The sequence below is a fragment of the Babylonia areolata genome, chromosome 21 (genome assembly GCF_041734735.1).
Source record: "Babylonia areolata isolate BAREFJ2019XMU chromosome 21, ASM4173473v1, whole genome shotgun sequence".
NCBI lineage: Eukaryota > Metazoa > Mollusca > Gastropoda > Neogastropoda > Buccinidae > Babylonia > Babylonia areolata.
In genome coordinates this window covers 31,447,659-31,463,582 of record NC_134896.1, presented here as the reverse complement: position 1 = coordinate 31,463,582, position 15,924 = coordinate 31,447,659, and the positions used below count along the sequence as shown (strand labels likewise).

The window sequence follows — 15,924 nt, the reverse complement described above, 5'->3', positions numbered from 1 at the left end:
ACACACACACATGATGACATACACATGCACACATTCAACATGGATGCACACAAACACACACACACACACACACACACACACACACACAAATAAAAAGATTCATCAGTTTGAAAAAATTGCAAATGGTTATATTAAAGAAATGACATTTTGTGATAACAACAGCATCAGTCTGTTTATGCTTTATGTGTCTGTGTGTGTGTGTCTGTATGTTTCCAGCCTCAACAGGATTGGTTGCCTCCACATACAGTGTGTGTCGCAGTATCTTCTCTGTCATCATTTTGTATGGCCTGGCCTATGGTGCTCTTGAGGTAGGGTTCAGGTCTTAGTGATCTTTGTCATTCAGCTTATTAAAAAAAAAGAAAAGAAAAAAAAAGGGGGGGCTTGAAATTCCCTCATACATAACAAATCATAATTTTGTGACTTGAGACCCGCTAACATTCGCATGGAGAAGGTTTCTGTTCTAGTCATTACCACTCTGTATGTCCCTTATTGAATGGAAAGTTGGGAACATTCTGCTTTATACATGCTGAGTAGTGAAACACAAGTATCATGCTTTGATTATAAACAAACAAAAAAAAATTGCATATTTTGTGTGGTTTTGGTATAAATGATGAATGCCAAATTTTACTGTTCTGCTTGTGATCTGTATGTATCATGTCTTAATGATAATGATAATAATAATGATGATGATAATAGTAATGTACATTTTTGTAGTGCTTACCCTGCTGCTCAAAAGCACATTTAACAATGCGACTATTACGAATAAGACACTGGAATATAATAAAAGATGTTTTGATATAAACTTGCTATCTGTAAAAAAAAAGAAAACAAAAAAAACATAAAAAAAGCTATTTTACCACAGCTTATTTATCTTACTGAGAAAATACAGTTTTTCAGATTCAGATTCTCTGTGTGTGTGTATGTTTGTGTGGGTGTGTGCATGCACATGTGTGTATGTGTGTTGTGTGTGTGTGTATGTGTGTGTGTGCGTGCGTACATGTGTGTGTATGTGCAGGGTATAGGGGAGGACTACCCGTGTGACGGGAACCTGAGCCAGGAGGCGGCCCAGAACGTGCTGTTCTCCGTGCTGTGTGGCCTCATGGTTGCCCTCGCCTACCACCTCAGCCGCTCCGCCAGTGACCCCTCCGTGCTCTGGTGAGTGACCCCTCCGTGAAATGACCCCTCCGTGCTCAGATGATTGACCCCTCCGTGAAATGACCCCTCCGTGCTCAGATGAGTGACCCCTCCATGAAATGACCCCTCTGTACTCTGGTGAGTGACCCCTCTGTGCTCCTTCATAAAATGACCCCTCCATGCTCTGGTTAGTGACCCCTCCATAAAATGACCCTTCCATGCTCTGGTTAGTGACCCCTCCATAAAATGACCCATGCTGTGGTTAGTGACCCCTCCATATAATGACCTCTCCATGCTCTGGTTAGTGACCCTTCCATAAAATGACCCTTCCATGCTCTGGTTAGTGACCCCTCCATAAAATGACCCATGCTGTGGTTAGTGACCCCTCCATATAATGACCTCTCCATGCTCTGGTTAGTGACCCTTCCATAAAATGACCCTTCCATGCTCTGGTTAGTGCCCCCCCCCCTTCCATAAAATGACCCCTCTGCTCTGGTAAGTGACCCCTCTGTGTGTGATTCCTACTTAAAATGACTTCTCTGAGCTCTAGTGAGTGAGCCTTCCCAGCTCTGGTAAGTGACCCCTTCAGTAAGTGACCCCTCTGTACTCTTGAGAGCGACCACCCCATGCTGTAGTAAGTAACCCCTCTGTACTCTAGAGAGCAACCACTACATATTGTGGTAAGTGACCCCTCTGTGCTCTGGAAAGTGACCCTACTGGTAAGTGACCCATCCCTGCTCTGACAAGTGATCCCTCTGGTAAGTAACCCCCCCATGTTCATGTAAGTGACCGCTATCATCATTGTTGTTTGCAGATATATATTCATCTTTGCCCCTCTGTGATATCATGCACTTATTTACATTAGGAACAATTATTACACGAAAGCCGGTTCTTTTTCTATGTTCAGGATGCTGATTCGGGACCTTGTATGCAAGCAGGAACCAGCTGACCCTGAAAGTGGAACTGCTGACGAACTTGTTGATCCTCTGCCTGAAAAACTCAAGTCTTGTGTGGTCAGTTCCGTTAACTAATGTCTCCTTGTACCCTTGTTCAAAGCGTCATTGTTTTGCTTTCTTGTCACAAAAGATTTTCTCTTGTGTGAAATTTGGGCTGTTCTCCTTTGGATCAACATGTTGTCTCATGCATGCACATGCATGTGTGTGTGAAGTGTTCTCGAGAATAAAGCTTTACTGTAATCATTCATCATCATTATTATCATCATCTATTGTTGTAATAATGCGACCCATTTTGGATGCAGCTGTTGCACAAAGCCTTGTCTCATGTCTCGAGAATTAAGTTTTACTGCAATCATTCATCATTGTTATTGCTTGTTGTTGTAACAGTGTGACTCGTAGTTGGGACAGCTGTTGCACAAAACCTCCTGTGTTGCAGTCTCAGCGGCTGCAGTCTGACCTGATAGTGTGTGTTGCGGTCACCATCTTTGTGTTTGCTGTTCATGTGAGCACCGCCTTCACCAGCCCAGGGCTGCAGGTAATGCTGACAGGAATGGTTTATTACCAGTTCTGTGATGTTGGTGTTGATTGTACAACTGGTTTATTATCAGTTGCACTCACACACACACACACACACACACACACACACACTCCTTCATACAGCACCACAGACACACACACACACACACACACACACACACGCTTCCCACCCTCACACACACCTCCACACTCCAGGTTCCCCCCCCCACACTTCCATCACCCTCACACACTCCGACGCTCCCATCATCCCCAACCACCCCACTTCCCCCCCCCCCCCCACACCCACACCCACAGATACCTTCCCCCACCTCCTCACACACACACACACACACATTGATGATGACAACACACACGCACACACAATCACATGCATGCGCACATGCATGCACACGCACAGATGCGCACGCGCGCACACACACACACACAGAAGGGGGGAGGGAGCGTGGAAGCCTGTCACAGAGTTATCATACAGAAGCGCTTGGTGTGGTGTGTTGTGCAGCCTGTGCTGAGCGATGTGCTGTACCTGCTGACGGCCTCCCTGGGCTTCATCATCCATTACATCATCCCCCAGCTACGCAAGGAAACCCCCTGGCTCTGCTTCTCTCACCCCATCCTGAAGAACAGGGAGTGGGACCTCTTCGAGGTGAAAGGTAAGAGATGGACGCAGCTTTCATGTTGTCTGTCCCGTGTGTGGGGGAACCCTGTAAGGAGGACGGAGGGGCAGAACGTGGGGTAGCGGGAAGGGAGATTGAGATGGTTTATTCATAAAGGCCACAGACCCTTAGAAAGGGGCGTATACATAGCTTGAAGGGAGCTGTGGTGTGTGTTTCGTTTGGTGGGTGATGTAAGGTCTTGTTTTGTTCTGTGAGTGAGAGTGCTGTGGCAGAGTTAACAGTTTGGCTGTCTTGTTATCATGTCACCCTTGCTTGCACACGGTGTAGATGCGCATATTTTTTCTAATCTTTTTTTCAGTACTAAGCTGGTAGTAGCATTATGGTAACGTGTCCATTGTGGAAGTTAGATAATCTGAGGTACAGGTTCAGATCTCACTCTTTTCTCCTCCTCCACTTCAGTTGTGGTCTGGATGTTGGTTTGGATGAGACAGTAAACCCAGATCCCATGTGTAGGCTGCACTTAGCACATGTAATAGAACCCATGGCTACAAAAGGGTTGTCTCTGGCAATGTTTTGTGATATGTTTTTTTTTCCTGGTATGTCGGCATGTGCTGTACATCATAATGCACTGTTTCATGGGAGGCACTTTGAGTCCACTATATGGGGACTTTGTGCCATATAAGTACTGTATATAATTATTACTAGTTCTGGTCTGAACATGTCAAAGTTGACTTCATGCATTCCCATAAGGACATCATTTACCACTCCAAAAACCAGCCCAAGACATAAATCATTTTGATTAATTGTAACTTTTACAAACTTTTTAATAAAAGTTCTGCTCTGATCATGTCACAGTTGACTTCATACATTCTCATGAACTTCCAAGGACATCGTTAACATCTCTAACAACCAAACAAGACTTTCTAAATGATTCTTGTTATTTTCTTTAACTTTTCATTCTTTTTTGAACAACTTGAAAATTCCCCTGTAACATAGTAGTTATTTTCTTTTCTTTACTTTAAATCTCAACACAGATAATTCTTGATTTATAACTTCTCATTCTTTACTGCTTCTGTAGCATGTCATTAGTAATTATTTTTCTTTTCTTCACTTTAAATTTCTTGTGGTTGTTGCTGTTTTCAGAACCAGCCAAAGTGACGGTGTTTGAAAAGCTTTTCCTGGCATTACGGTTCATTGAACGCAATGTGCTGTACCCTGTTGTGTTCATGTGTGCCGTCACCACCTCCGCCCCCCACATTGTGTGCAAGTTCAAGAATTTGTGAGTGTCAGCCAACACCCCCTCTGTTCAAATCCCAGCTAAAAACTCATCTGTTCTGTGAGGCATTGTTTTGATTTTTGTTTTCTCTGCTGTTAATTTTTAGCAGTTTTCTGCTTATAGGTGCGTCTTTGTATGGTTTAGAGTGGTTAGACATTTTTGGTCATGGCTTTGCGATTTGCAACTCATTGAGTCTGAATTAATTTAGACAACTAACTTAACTGAGCCATACAAATGTTGTTATTATTATCACTTTTTATGGATGGAGGGTGTGTAAGACGAGGAGGTGGGAAAAGTACATGGTATGGGAGTCTGGAAAAGTCTCTGAAAAAATGAGAGAAATATTTCCTGGGCTGGAAAAGTCTGAAAAAATGAGAGAAATATTTCCTGGGCTGGAAAAGTCTCTGAAAAAATGAGAGAAATATTTCCTGGGCTGGAAAAGTCTGAAAAAATGAGAGAAATATTTCCTGGGCTGGAAAAGTCTCAGAAAAAATGAGAGAAGTATTTCCTGGGTGGGAAAGTCTCTGAAAAAATGAGAGAAATATTTCCTGGGCTGGAAAAGTCTGAAAAAATGAGAGAAATATTTCCTTGGCTGGAAAAGTCTCTGAAAAAATGAAGAAGTATTTCCTGGGCTGGAAAAGTCTTTGAAAAATACAACATTACATGTGATAGATGATAATGAAACAAATATACCTGCAGAAAAAAAAGAAAGAAAAAAAAGGGTGGTGCTGCACTTTTGCTACAGGCTCATTGCAGGGATAGCAGCCTGAATTTCACACAAAGAAATCTGTTTTGACAAAATAATAATACAAGACATTTTTATCATGGGATAATGGTGTATGTGTGTGCTGTGTGGAACCCTTCATTATGGTGATGGCTGGTCTGAATCCATTTTTCACATGGTAAAATGATGTGTGTGTGTGTGTGTGTGTTTGCAGTGTGGGACCCTTTGTTGTGGTGTAGTGCGGTTTGAAGATTTTTCACATGGTATAATGATGTGTGTGTTTGTTTGCAGTGTGGGACCCTTTGTTGTGGTGGTGTGCGGGCTGAAGATGCTGAGGTTTGCCATGTCGGACACACCCCGCCAGTACATGATCATCACCTTCACCTACTTCTTCTTCAAGTACGACTATCGCACCGCTTCTGAAACATTCCTTGTCGACTACTTCTTCATGTCCATTCTGGTGTGCAAGGTGAGGAAGGAAGGTGGCAGAGTGGTTAAGACACTTGTCTGCCAACACAGTGTCTGCGAGGGTCTAGGTTCAAATTCTGTTCTCGCCCTCTCTCCTAAGTTTGATTAAAAAACTAGGTCACGTAATTTTAGGGACACCCCCCCCACACACACTTTTTAATTACTTTTTCCTTGTCTGTGCCTGGCTGTTGATTACACCAGTACAAATCTGTTTTCATAGATATCTTGGTGTTGGCATGTGGCATGTGGTGTGTGTGTGTGTGTGTGTGTGTATGCAGGTGCGCACACTTGTACTTGCTTTGTCATTGACCCAGTCCATTTATCCTGCTTCTGAGTCTGGATTATAGTGTTTTGCTTTCTTTTTTTTTTTTTACTAATTCTATTCCCATATTGATATTAATTGTTAGCACTCTGAGCCCCTTTGCCGAAGAGGTAGAACGCATTATGTAAGAGTTAGTTTTTGTAAGCATAGTTTTCCCATACTTTTGTTAATTGTTCACACTCTGGGCCTGTGTGTTAAGGAGGTAGAGTGTGCTATAAATACCAATTATTGTCACTACCATTTTCATTATTATTGTTACTATTATGATTGTTATTATTTTAAAAAAATCATCATTATTATGATTATGATTATTATTATCATTATGATGATGATGATGATGATGTGCATGGATGTTGCACAGTTCTGTGACCTGATGCTGAAGATGAAGTTCATCATCACCTACATTGCACCCTGGCAGATCACGTGGGGGTCGGCCTTCCACGCCTTTGCTCAGCCCTTCAGCGTGCCTCGTATCCTTTGTTAACATGTAGTTGATATAACGTAGAACATATAATTAATATGCTATATATATATATATCTATAAAATGGCATTGTGTTTCACATGTCTCCTGTTGTGCAGTGGACAGGTAGGTGGTAGCCTGTTGGTCTGCCAAAGAAGTGAGAGAAACTGCTCAGGATCAGATCCCTCACTCGCTAGTATTTTCTCCCCCTCCACAAGACCTAGAGTGATGGTCTGGATGCTGGTCATTCGGATGAGACGATAAACTGACGTACCGTTCACTTAGTGCACATTAAAAGACTCACAGCAATAAAAGGGTTGTCCCTGGCAAGATTACGTAGAAAAACCCACTTTGATAAGAATAGAAATGAATTTCATGTTGAGAAATCTGTTGTGACAAAAGATTAATACAACACAGTAGCTTTGTCAATCAACCTGGTCAGTTTTAGTTGTTACCTGGTGAGAATGTGCTCTGAGGCCTCACCAGCATATTGGTTGAAATGATAAGCATTTGCTCTTTCTTTCTTTGTCTTTTTTTTTTATATGCATTTTTTTACCTTTTCAAACTGATGTGATGTAGCATATATAGTTACATTCCCACTCTCTCGGCCAAGAGGGTTTTAGGAAACAAGCGATTCTGATTGAGCTCACTGTGCCATACTAAAGCAGAATGGAGGAAGCCCACATCTACAAGACCGAGAAGTGTACTAGTCTAGCCAGCAGCCTGAGAGAATCTGGCTTCCAAGCCAAAGTCCTCGCCATAGAGAGATTGGTGCAAGAGGATTTGTGGGCGCATCTGCCTACAGCCTCGGGAAACAGCTGTCGATTCTGGCAGAGAGAGGACATGGGCTCTCAAGGCAATGGCAGAAGCAGCAGAAAAGAGTTCCAGCTGGATCTGGTCGAGGAGGAATGAAAGTAAACATCATAAGGATTAAATTTCCCTACTCAAACTAGGCATACAGTGGCTCAGTGGTTAAAATGTCTGCCAGAAAATGTGACTCAGTTCTGAAGTGGCGACCACCCTGGAGGTGCGGGTTCAAACCTGCTGAGGACCAGGAAAAAAAAGAAAAAGAAAAGGCGGCAATACAAGGGCATCCAGGAGTCATGACCTGGGTGCGGCCCAGCCCCCTAGAGTGTAAGGAGCTAAGGGCTGAAACACTTGACTGAGGGGGGCTTCTTCTCTGAAGACCTCATACTGTCCAGCTCTCCCTAGAGTTTCTTATCACCAGGACAGTCGATGTTGGGTGGGTTCCCTAGGGCCAACTAGCCCCCAAGGCTGCAGCACTGAGAGTCAGTGTAATGTTAATGTAAATAACAGATAATTATGGAGAGGAGGTGTGTGAGCGTGTGAAAGGACAACATGGGTATGACATGACCTTGACAGAGGTGCAGATTCAGCCATGCTGTTCCTGCAGGCGGCAGTGTCGTCCCTGTTCTCCACCCCCCTCAACCCCTTCCTGGGCAGTGCCATCTTCATCACCTCCTACGTCCGACCCGTCAAGTTCTGGGAGAGAGACTACAAGTAAGTCAATACCCACATGTCTAACAGTCCGTGACAACTAAACCATCTGGCAGACAAGTTTATCTGCTGAAGGAAATTAATGTCCGCTCTCTCATAATTCAGTCTGAAAGACAAAATTTCTATTTGCTGACAGTAAAGCTGTATCTGATTTTATCAAGTTGAAATGCTCTTTCCGCTGTTAGTGAAAGGGTGACCGAGCAATCTGCTTCAGTTCAGACTGATAAAATTTCTGCCCTTTTCATTCTTACATCTATCCGCAATCCTGGTTTTCTGATCCACATGATGTTTACGTTTTATCATTAATTCAGTACACAAATTACTTGTTCAGACTGAAAATTTCATTTTATCATGATTCCAAAGAAATATTTTAAACAGTTTTTTATTTTCACAATTTGTTAAAAGCAGGGATGAGAATTTGTTTGAAAGAAAACAAGATGACATGATTGCTTTTAATGTCTAATTTCACTTGTTTGAATTACTGTTTAAGTTCTGATTTTGTTGTTTTATCCTCCATGCCCAACAAGGGGTCAAAGGATTAGATATTCTTGATTCCTTATTCAGTTTGAGTTTTTGACATCCTAGTGCAGTTGTATTGTATTCAGTGCGTTTGGCTTTCCCACTTCCAATGCTTCCAGTTTATCGGTGATAACATATTGTTGCCAATACCTTCTGTTTCAGCACAAAGCGTGTGGATCATAGCAATACCCGTCTGGCTTCACAGCTGGAACGAAATCCTGGTAAGAAACTTTCCCAGATGTTTTACTGTGTTCCAAGAAGCTCTCACACTGTTCTCAAAGCGTTGGTTTGATGGCCCTGTGTTGGCTGTTTTTTTCTTTTTTTTCCCTTTTTTTAAAACGACATCAACACTGCATTTTATGGAAGGAAGCCATGCTTGATTTTTTGGTTTTAGGAGCTGATGGCAACAATCTTATCACTGGATTTCATGCAAGGAGACTGTTTTTTTGCTGATGACAACAACGACAACACAATATTTTGCATAAGGAGGCCCTGTTTGGGTATTGTTTTAGAACAATTGTATTATACTGTGCACACACTGCTACCAGGATTTAGTACAGTTACCACTCACAAAGCAAATAGTAGTCTCTGTTGTTGATTGAAGTCTGCAAATAATGTGTTTGCTTGTGGATGGGTGTTCAATCAATGTGTGTGTATGTGCGTATATATGCATGTGTGCGGATTCTGTGTGTACACAAGCGTGCGGGCGTGCGTGTGTGTGTGTGGCGTGTTTTGTGGTTTTTGGTGTGATGGTTAATATTTGCAGTTAGTAGTATTTTATTTTTATTTTTTTGAAAACCTCAGATGACAACCATCACAACACTATATGTTATGTAAGGGGGTCCCGTTTGGGTTTCTTTTGTGTTTAAGGTGCTGATGACAACAGTCCAGTCACCATATTTTGTATACAATGAAAACATCATCACTACGTTTAATAGGAGGGGGCCCTGTTTGGGTTTCTTTGAGTTTCAGGTGCTGACGACAACAACCGAGGTCCTGTTTGGGTATCTTTGAGTTTCAGGTGCTGATGACAAGAGTCTGAGGCCCTGTTTGGGTTTTTTTACGTTTCAGGTGCAGACGACAACATTCTGAGGCCCTGTTTGGGTTTCTTTGACTTTCAGGTGCTGACAACAACAGTCTTAGGCCCTGTTTGAGTTTCTTTGAGTTTCAGGTGCTTACGACAACAACAGTCTGAGGCTCTGTTTGGGTTTCTTTGAGTTTCAGGTGCCGATGACAGCAGTCTGAAGCCCTGTTTGTGTTTCTCTGATTTTCAGACGTTGTGACGACAGCAGTCTGAGGCCCTGTTTTTGTTTCTCTGATTTTCAGACGTTGTGACGACAACAGTTTGAGGCCCTGTTTGGGTTTCTTTGAATTTCAGGGGCTGTGACAACAACAGTTTGAGGCTCTGTTTGGGTTCCTTTGAATTTCAGGTGCTGTGATGACAACAGTCTGAGGCTCTGTTTGGGTTCTTTTGAGTTTCAGGTGCCGATGACAACAACCTGAACTCGATATTCTATGAGCACCTGACACGGTCCCTACAGCACTCACTGTGTGGGGACCTGCTGTTGGGTCGATGGGGGGGCTACACCCAGGGCGACTGCTTCATCATGGCCTCGGACTACCTCAACGCCCTGGTCCACATCATTGAGATCGGCAACGGCCTCGTCACCTTCCAGCTGCGGGGGCTGGAGTTCAGAGGTGAGGGGTAGCAGGGGGGTGGGGGTGGGGAGGAGGGTGGGGGGGTGGTGTTTGTAAAAGGATTGGAGTTCAGAGGTGAGGGGGTGAAAGGGTTGGATTTCAGAGGTGAAGGGGTGAAACTGAAAGGATTGGAGTTCAGAGATGAGGGGGTGAGACTGAAAGGATTGGGGTTCAGAGGTGAGGAGGTGAAAGGATCGGGGTTCAGAGTTGAGGGGGTGAAAGGATTGGAGCTCAGATTGAGGGGGTGAAAGGATTGGAGCTCAGAGTTGAGGGAGTTCAGAGGTGAGGCAGGGTGCGCACAGAGTCCTGTAAGTAATGAAAAAATGTCACAGAGGAATGAGAGAACCATTTTCAGAGCTGTAAAGTCTTGGAAGAATGTGTTTTACGTTTTAGGGTCTGGAATTTTCATCCATACCCTTGACCAGTACCATTCAGGGAGCTTAAGGCATTAGTGTGACATTATTTCAGGGACTTGTTACAGTAATGTGTGTGGCGTGACATAATTTCATTGACCTAATTCAGTACATTTGTGTTTTGTGACATTATTCCAGGTACATACTGTCAGCAGCGAGAGGTGGAGGCCATCACAGAAGGCATTGAAGATAATGAAGGTAGAGCGCTGACTTTTCATTTTTCATTTTAACTCGTGCATCTGGATGTATTGATAAGATGTGTTTTTCATTACCGGATTTCAGAGTTATATAGGCACATGAAAGTTTGTTGTTAAAGCGCTTTTATTTGTTTTTGTTCAAGACTGAGCGCTTTATAGATACATATATTATTATTACTCTTCTTCTACTCAAAGCGAATCCATGTAATAAATCTGACCGCATGTGAGTGTGGCAATAACAACCCTCCCCTCCCCCCAAAAGTGTCTTTCTTCTCCCTCTACACTCTGAAGAGAAATTGGGGCGCGACTCAGAAGAACTCAAGGTTTTTCAGTCATGTGTCAGTCCATTGTTTTTTCTCTCTCACCCTCCTTCCTCCCTGAACAGTTCTTTGGAGGATTATTTTAACAAAGCCATTGGGTCTTGTAACATGGCCATACCAGTGTAACTTTCGTATTTTTTTCTAACTGATGTCAGCAGAGCTTCATAAGGTCCAGTGTGTTGTTTGGTGGTTTGGTGCACCTGTTCATTAGTGATGTGATCAGTGTGTCAGATGTTTGGTATTTTGCGATAACACCGCATTTCTGTGGCTTGAAGTCTTGTCTGCCATGAGTATTCATGAGTATTCATGTCTTCCATGCACACAGGAAGATGGAATGCACAAGCACACATGCAGTGGCAAATAGCAAACAAAGCAAACAAATAATCACTATGACAAAAAGAGTGCGTCAAACTAAAATACTATGACAACATGAGGGCATCAAACTACAGGTTTCTGCTGCTGTGAGCCGGGACACCTGCCGCACTTGCTGTCACTGAATGCAGCATTCAACCAGCGGTGGCTGGCCTGGGAAGTGGTGGTGGCCAAGTATGTGCTGGAAGGTTATTCCATCTCCGACAATTCGGCTGCCTCCATGCTGCAGGTGTTTGAGCTGCGCAAGGCCCTCGTCACGTACTACATCAAGGTGAGGGGGTGTGGGTGTTGTGTTCTGGTGTGGTGTGGTGTGGTGTGGTGTGGTGTTCGAACTGTGTTTTGTGCTGTACTGTGTTGTATGAGCTGTGTAAGGCCTTTATCACTTACTACATCAAGGTGAGGGGGTGTTGTATTTTATTGTATTCCATTGCATTGTGTTGTACAAGCTGCGCAAGGCTCTCATCATATGATACATGAAGGTGAAGGGGTGTTAGTGTTGTGTTGTGTTGTGTTTAACAAGCGGCTCACTTACTACATAAAGGTGAGGGAATGGATGGGTGAGATGCTTGTTGCTGTGTGTGTTTGTTGAGGGCTCTGAAAAGGAAACGGAATATGCTACACATGAAGTTCCTGGTGTTTTTATGTGTTGTAGAGAGAATTTTTTATTTATTTGTTTATTTTTTATATATAATACTTTAGTTGTTTATTGTTTACTAGTTAAACCTTTTTACACCAGATATGTGTGTGTGTGTGTGTGTGTGTGTGTGTGTGTGTGTGTGTGAGAATGATGTATGGTAGTTGTGACTAACTATGACCATCAGAACAGCAGAGGAGGCAACTGCTGTCTCAACTAACTGGGCTAGAATTTGATTACAGTGGAGAGTGTCTTGCCCAAGTTACATCCACACTCTCTCGGCCAAGAGGGTTTTAGGACAGTCGGCGTTGGGATGGTTCCCACAGCACTACGAGCCAGTGCAATCTTGCTTCCTAGTTTGAGAGTCATAGTCCTTCACAAGAGACTAAGCTGCAAAAACTTCCCATTGCAATGGAGAAACCATTGTTTAATTACACATACTTAACCGTGACCCAACTAGTGCAGACTCCGGCAGGGGTCTGACATTCCTGTCCTGTGCAAACTACTATCCGCCTATGCGGAGAAAACGAAAGTACTACAGCCGATAACCTCCTGGAAGTAGGTAACCTCCCCTTTGTCCCCCTGGCTACCATTGATCATACAGCTCTCACTTTGCTGTTGGCACAGCTGTAAGCTAATGTCAATCTGTGATATAAGCTGAACGTTGAGCCCAGTATATATTTATGATAAACCCAAACAGTGACAGTAATAATGACAATTGTCCCCCAGAGCATCATCTACTACATGGTGCGGTCCCCACGCCTGGAGCAGTGGATCGAGAACCCCAGCATCCAGCAGGGCCTGGAGCGTGTGGCCGAGGACTTCTACTGCGACCTTGACCCCACCTTCAGCAACCACGTGGATGAGGACTTTGACATGCGCCTCTCGGGCATCTCCCGCCAGTCCTTTTGCGGCATGTACCTGCCCTGGATCCAGTACTGTGCCTCACGCCAGGACAGGGTTAGTGATGCCTTGATCATTGGTTCTCTTTCAGTGTGGTGTAGCATGTACATTTGGATTCGTCTGAACGCATTGACGCCTCCTTGAGTAACTGAACTGAACTTGGATTTCTGTAGACTTTTTTTTTTTTATCAGCAGTTGTCCCCAGGTCATTTTGATGGCTCGGATAAAAATACAGTTCACTGATGTACATGTCCCCTACATAAAGTGATTTAAAAATAAATGATTTTATTTTATTTTTATCATTATTAATTTTTTTATTTCTTTTAATCCAATTTAAAATATATACAAATAAGTGCATACATGTATTGAAACATTGGAAGAAGAGGAAGACAAAAAAGTAGAAAAAGGCAGCAACAACAGCAACAACAAAAAAGGATAGGAAAAAAAGGGAGGGGGGAATGGATACGAAAAAAAGGGATCTAGATACAGAGAGATAGGCAGGTGACAAAAGAGCATCAAATAGAAAATACAAGAGCATGTCTGCTTCTTCTTCTTCTTCGTTTGTGGGCTGCAACTCACACGTTCACATGTATACATGTACATGAGCAGGCTTTCATGCGCATGACCATTTTTACCCCACTACGTAGGCAGCCATACTCTGTTTTCGGGGGTGAATATGTATGCAATAATGTCCTATAGTTTTTAAATCATAACATTCAAAGACTCGCACGCAGTAAGAAAGGAAACAATATGCACTAGAAACTGCTGTAAGTGCTTTAAACATCATCATATTGAAGTGAAGGGAAACTAATTAAGATGCTTAAGAATTTGGTACTATAAATGAAACAGTCTGTGCTAAATTTTTATTTACATGCAATTGCTTTTTGCTTTTTTTTTTTCTGGACTTGATAATTGAACATTCTTACTGTGTTATATTCTTTTTTTTTTTTTTTTTTTTTTTTGCACCTGAGATGTGTGATTTGCCTGCTGGTTATTTTAACCCGGAGAGCGCGATGAGCCACGATCGTGGCTTTCCCGGTAAAGTGCGATGGGCCACGATCGTGGCTCTGTTTACATAAGGTCCGACATCGTACGGCTATGCTCGGCAGCCTTCGTAAAACTGCCTCGTTCTGGTGTTACTGCCTCCCTGCTTGTGTTTGCACAAACTTTGACCGAGTTTATAAGTCCAGATCTTCGTATTTTTTGTAAACAATGAGTGACACTGAAGTTGACAAAGCTCAGGAAATGAGTGACCTTGTCACTAGTGATGATTCATTTGCTGACAGGGATTCTGGTGAAAACGGCTTTGTTATTTTGACACTTGGGCATGCTGGCTTGCTTGTTGTTCATTCAGTTTTGTGTCTCCAGCCACAAAAACTGGGGGGTGGGTGATGGGGGTGGGGAGGGGTGGTAAAGTGGGTTAGGCATGGGTCTATTGCGATTTCTTGACCAAATCAAGCTAGAAAACTGGAAATTATTTTGATTTAAAGCATTCTTGCTGCTTTTGAAAGCAACATGAGCAAAAAGAAAACATTTGTTTCTGTTTTTGCCTGTGATTGCATAAAGTATTGTAGATGTGTGCGTGCGTGGCGTCGGTGGGTGTGTCTCAAACAAATAATACAATGCTTATAATTTCATTGTTTCAGTTATATTCATATCATGATTCTGCAGCCAGAACATTTTTTGTACAGTTTAATTCCAATTTTGAGATTTTGACTCTGTAAAAGATGTGAAAATACCTATAAACATTGTGGTTGACATTTTTGGAAAACGAGTGTGCAAAATTTGTCAATTATATCCTATGGAATATCTCCAACTATATACAAGGTACAGCCTTTTTCTTACTTTTATCTGATTCTTCATTCACTCTACTTTCCAAAAATGTATAGGTTTACCTATTTATTCTTACTGATAAGCATACAAATGCCCCAAATCAGAGCACAGGCAAACTATCCCTTTGTTTTAAGCATGATTTCTGTAAGTATGTTTTATTATATCCAGCACTTTGAGGGTTAAGGATTAGTATGCCTGTTATTGTTTATGAGTTTGTGTTTAATGTACAATTATGATCATGTTATGGTGTTGTTTTTGTTTTTTTATCCTCTGGCGAAAAATTGATTGAGTGGTCAATGTCAGAGGCATGTCCAAGGTTTATGTGCATTAATATGTACTTGTGCCTAGTTTTCTTTTCCAGTTTTTTTTCTCATCTGTGATATTGACAGTCTTAACAGCCCTGATATGGCCTGATGTGGCTGGCTGGCCCATAACCAACAGTATTGAATAAATGAATGATTAGATCGAGGATGTTCTCACTGTAATCAATAACTGCTATATATTTTAAGGCATTTAAAAAGCATGTGTAATTTCATGTCATCAAAACCTTTTGAACCAGAATGAGAAGAATGGAATGTGTTTTCCAGATGGTGGACAGTGAGAAGTCTTCCATGCTGGTGTCGCTATGTTTCGCTCTCAGTCTGTTGGGCCGACGAGCTCTTGGGGCGGCTTCCAACAACTCTTCTGGGTAATTGCCAAATTTTTGCAAAGCTTTGCATGTTTTGTCTTCTTTTTTCTTTTTTTGGATAGATTTTTTTGAAATATTGTGACCCACTTTTTATTGTATCATCAAATAATGTGAAATACCATCATTTAATTACCTGATTGGTGCTTATGGAAACTATTTAACTGATGAAAACCAGAGCATGTGCAAAGTGCATCCAAGAAATATAAGAAGAATAGAGAAGTCCACCGTAAATGATTTGGAATCCCCAATTCACCATTGAAATGATGCCCTGGACTGCAAAAAGAAAAGTTACAGAAGCGTTAGAGACTGTACAGGGGACAATATTGTTCTGAGTCAT

At 42.4% G+C, this 15,924-nt stretch overlaps 1 protein-coding gene across 1 annotated transcript in view; it reads left to right on the top strand.

Moving 5' to 3' along the window:
- LOC143296604 (pecanex-like protein 1) overlaps positions 1–15,924 on the top strand; it is a 54,854-nt gene that overhangs the window by 30,465 nt on the left and 8,465 nt on the right. The window contains exons 19-33 of the mRNA XM_076608632.1: positions 217–308; positions 1,016–1,155; positions 2,042–2,147; positions 2,527–2,625; positions 3,127–3,277; positions 4,385–4,520; positions 5,533–5,710; positions 6,393–6,501; positions 7,884–8,013; positions 8,692–8,750; positions 10,012–10,227; positions 10,779–10,838; positions 11,607–11,800; positions 12,893–13,123; positions 15,487–15,587. Coding sequence (XP_076464747.1) covers positions 217–308; positions 1,016–1,155; positions 2,042–2,147; positions 2,527–2,625; positions 3,127–3,277; positions 4,385–4,520; positions 5,533–5,710; positions 6,393–6,501; positions 7,884–8,013; positions 8,692–8,750; positions 10,012–10,227; positions 10,779–10,838; positions 11,607–11,800; positions 12,893–13,123; positions 15,487–15,587 — 2,002 coding nt within the window. The remainder of the gene's footprint in view (positions 1–216; positions 309–1,015; positions 1,156–2,041; positions 2,148–2,526; positions 2,626–3,126; positions 3,278–4,384; positions 4,521–5,532; positions 5,711–6,392; positions 6,502–7,883; positions 8,014–8,691; positions 8,751–10,011; positions 10,228–10,778; positions 10,839–11,606; positions 11,801–12,892; positions 13,124–15,486; positions 15,588–15,924) is intronic.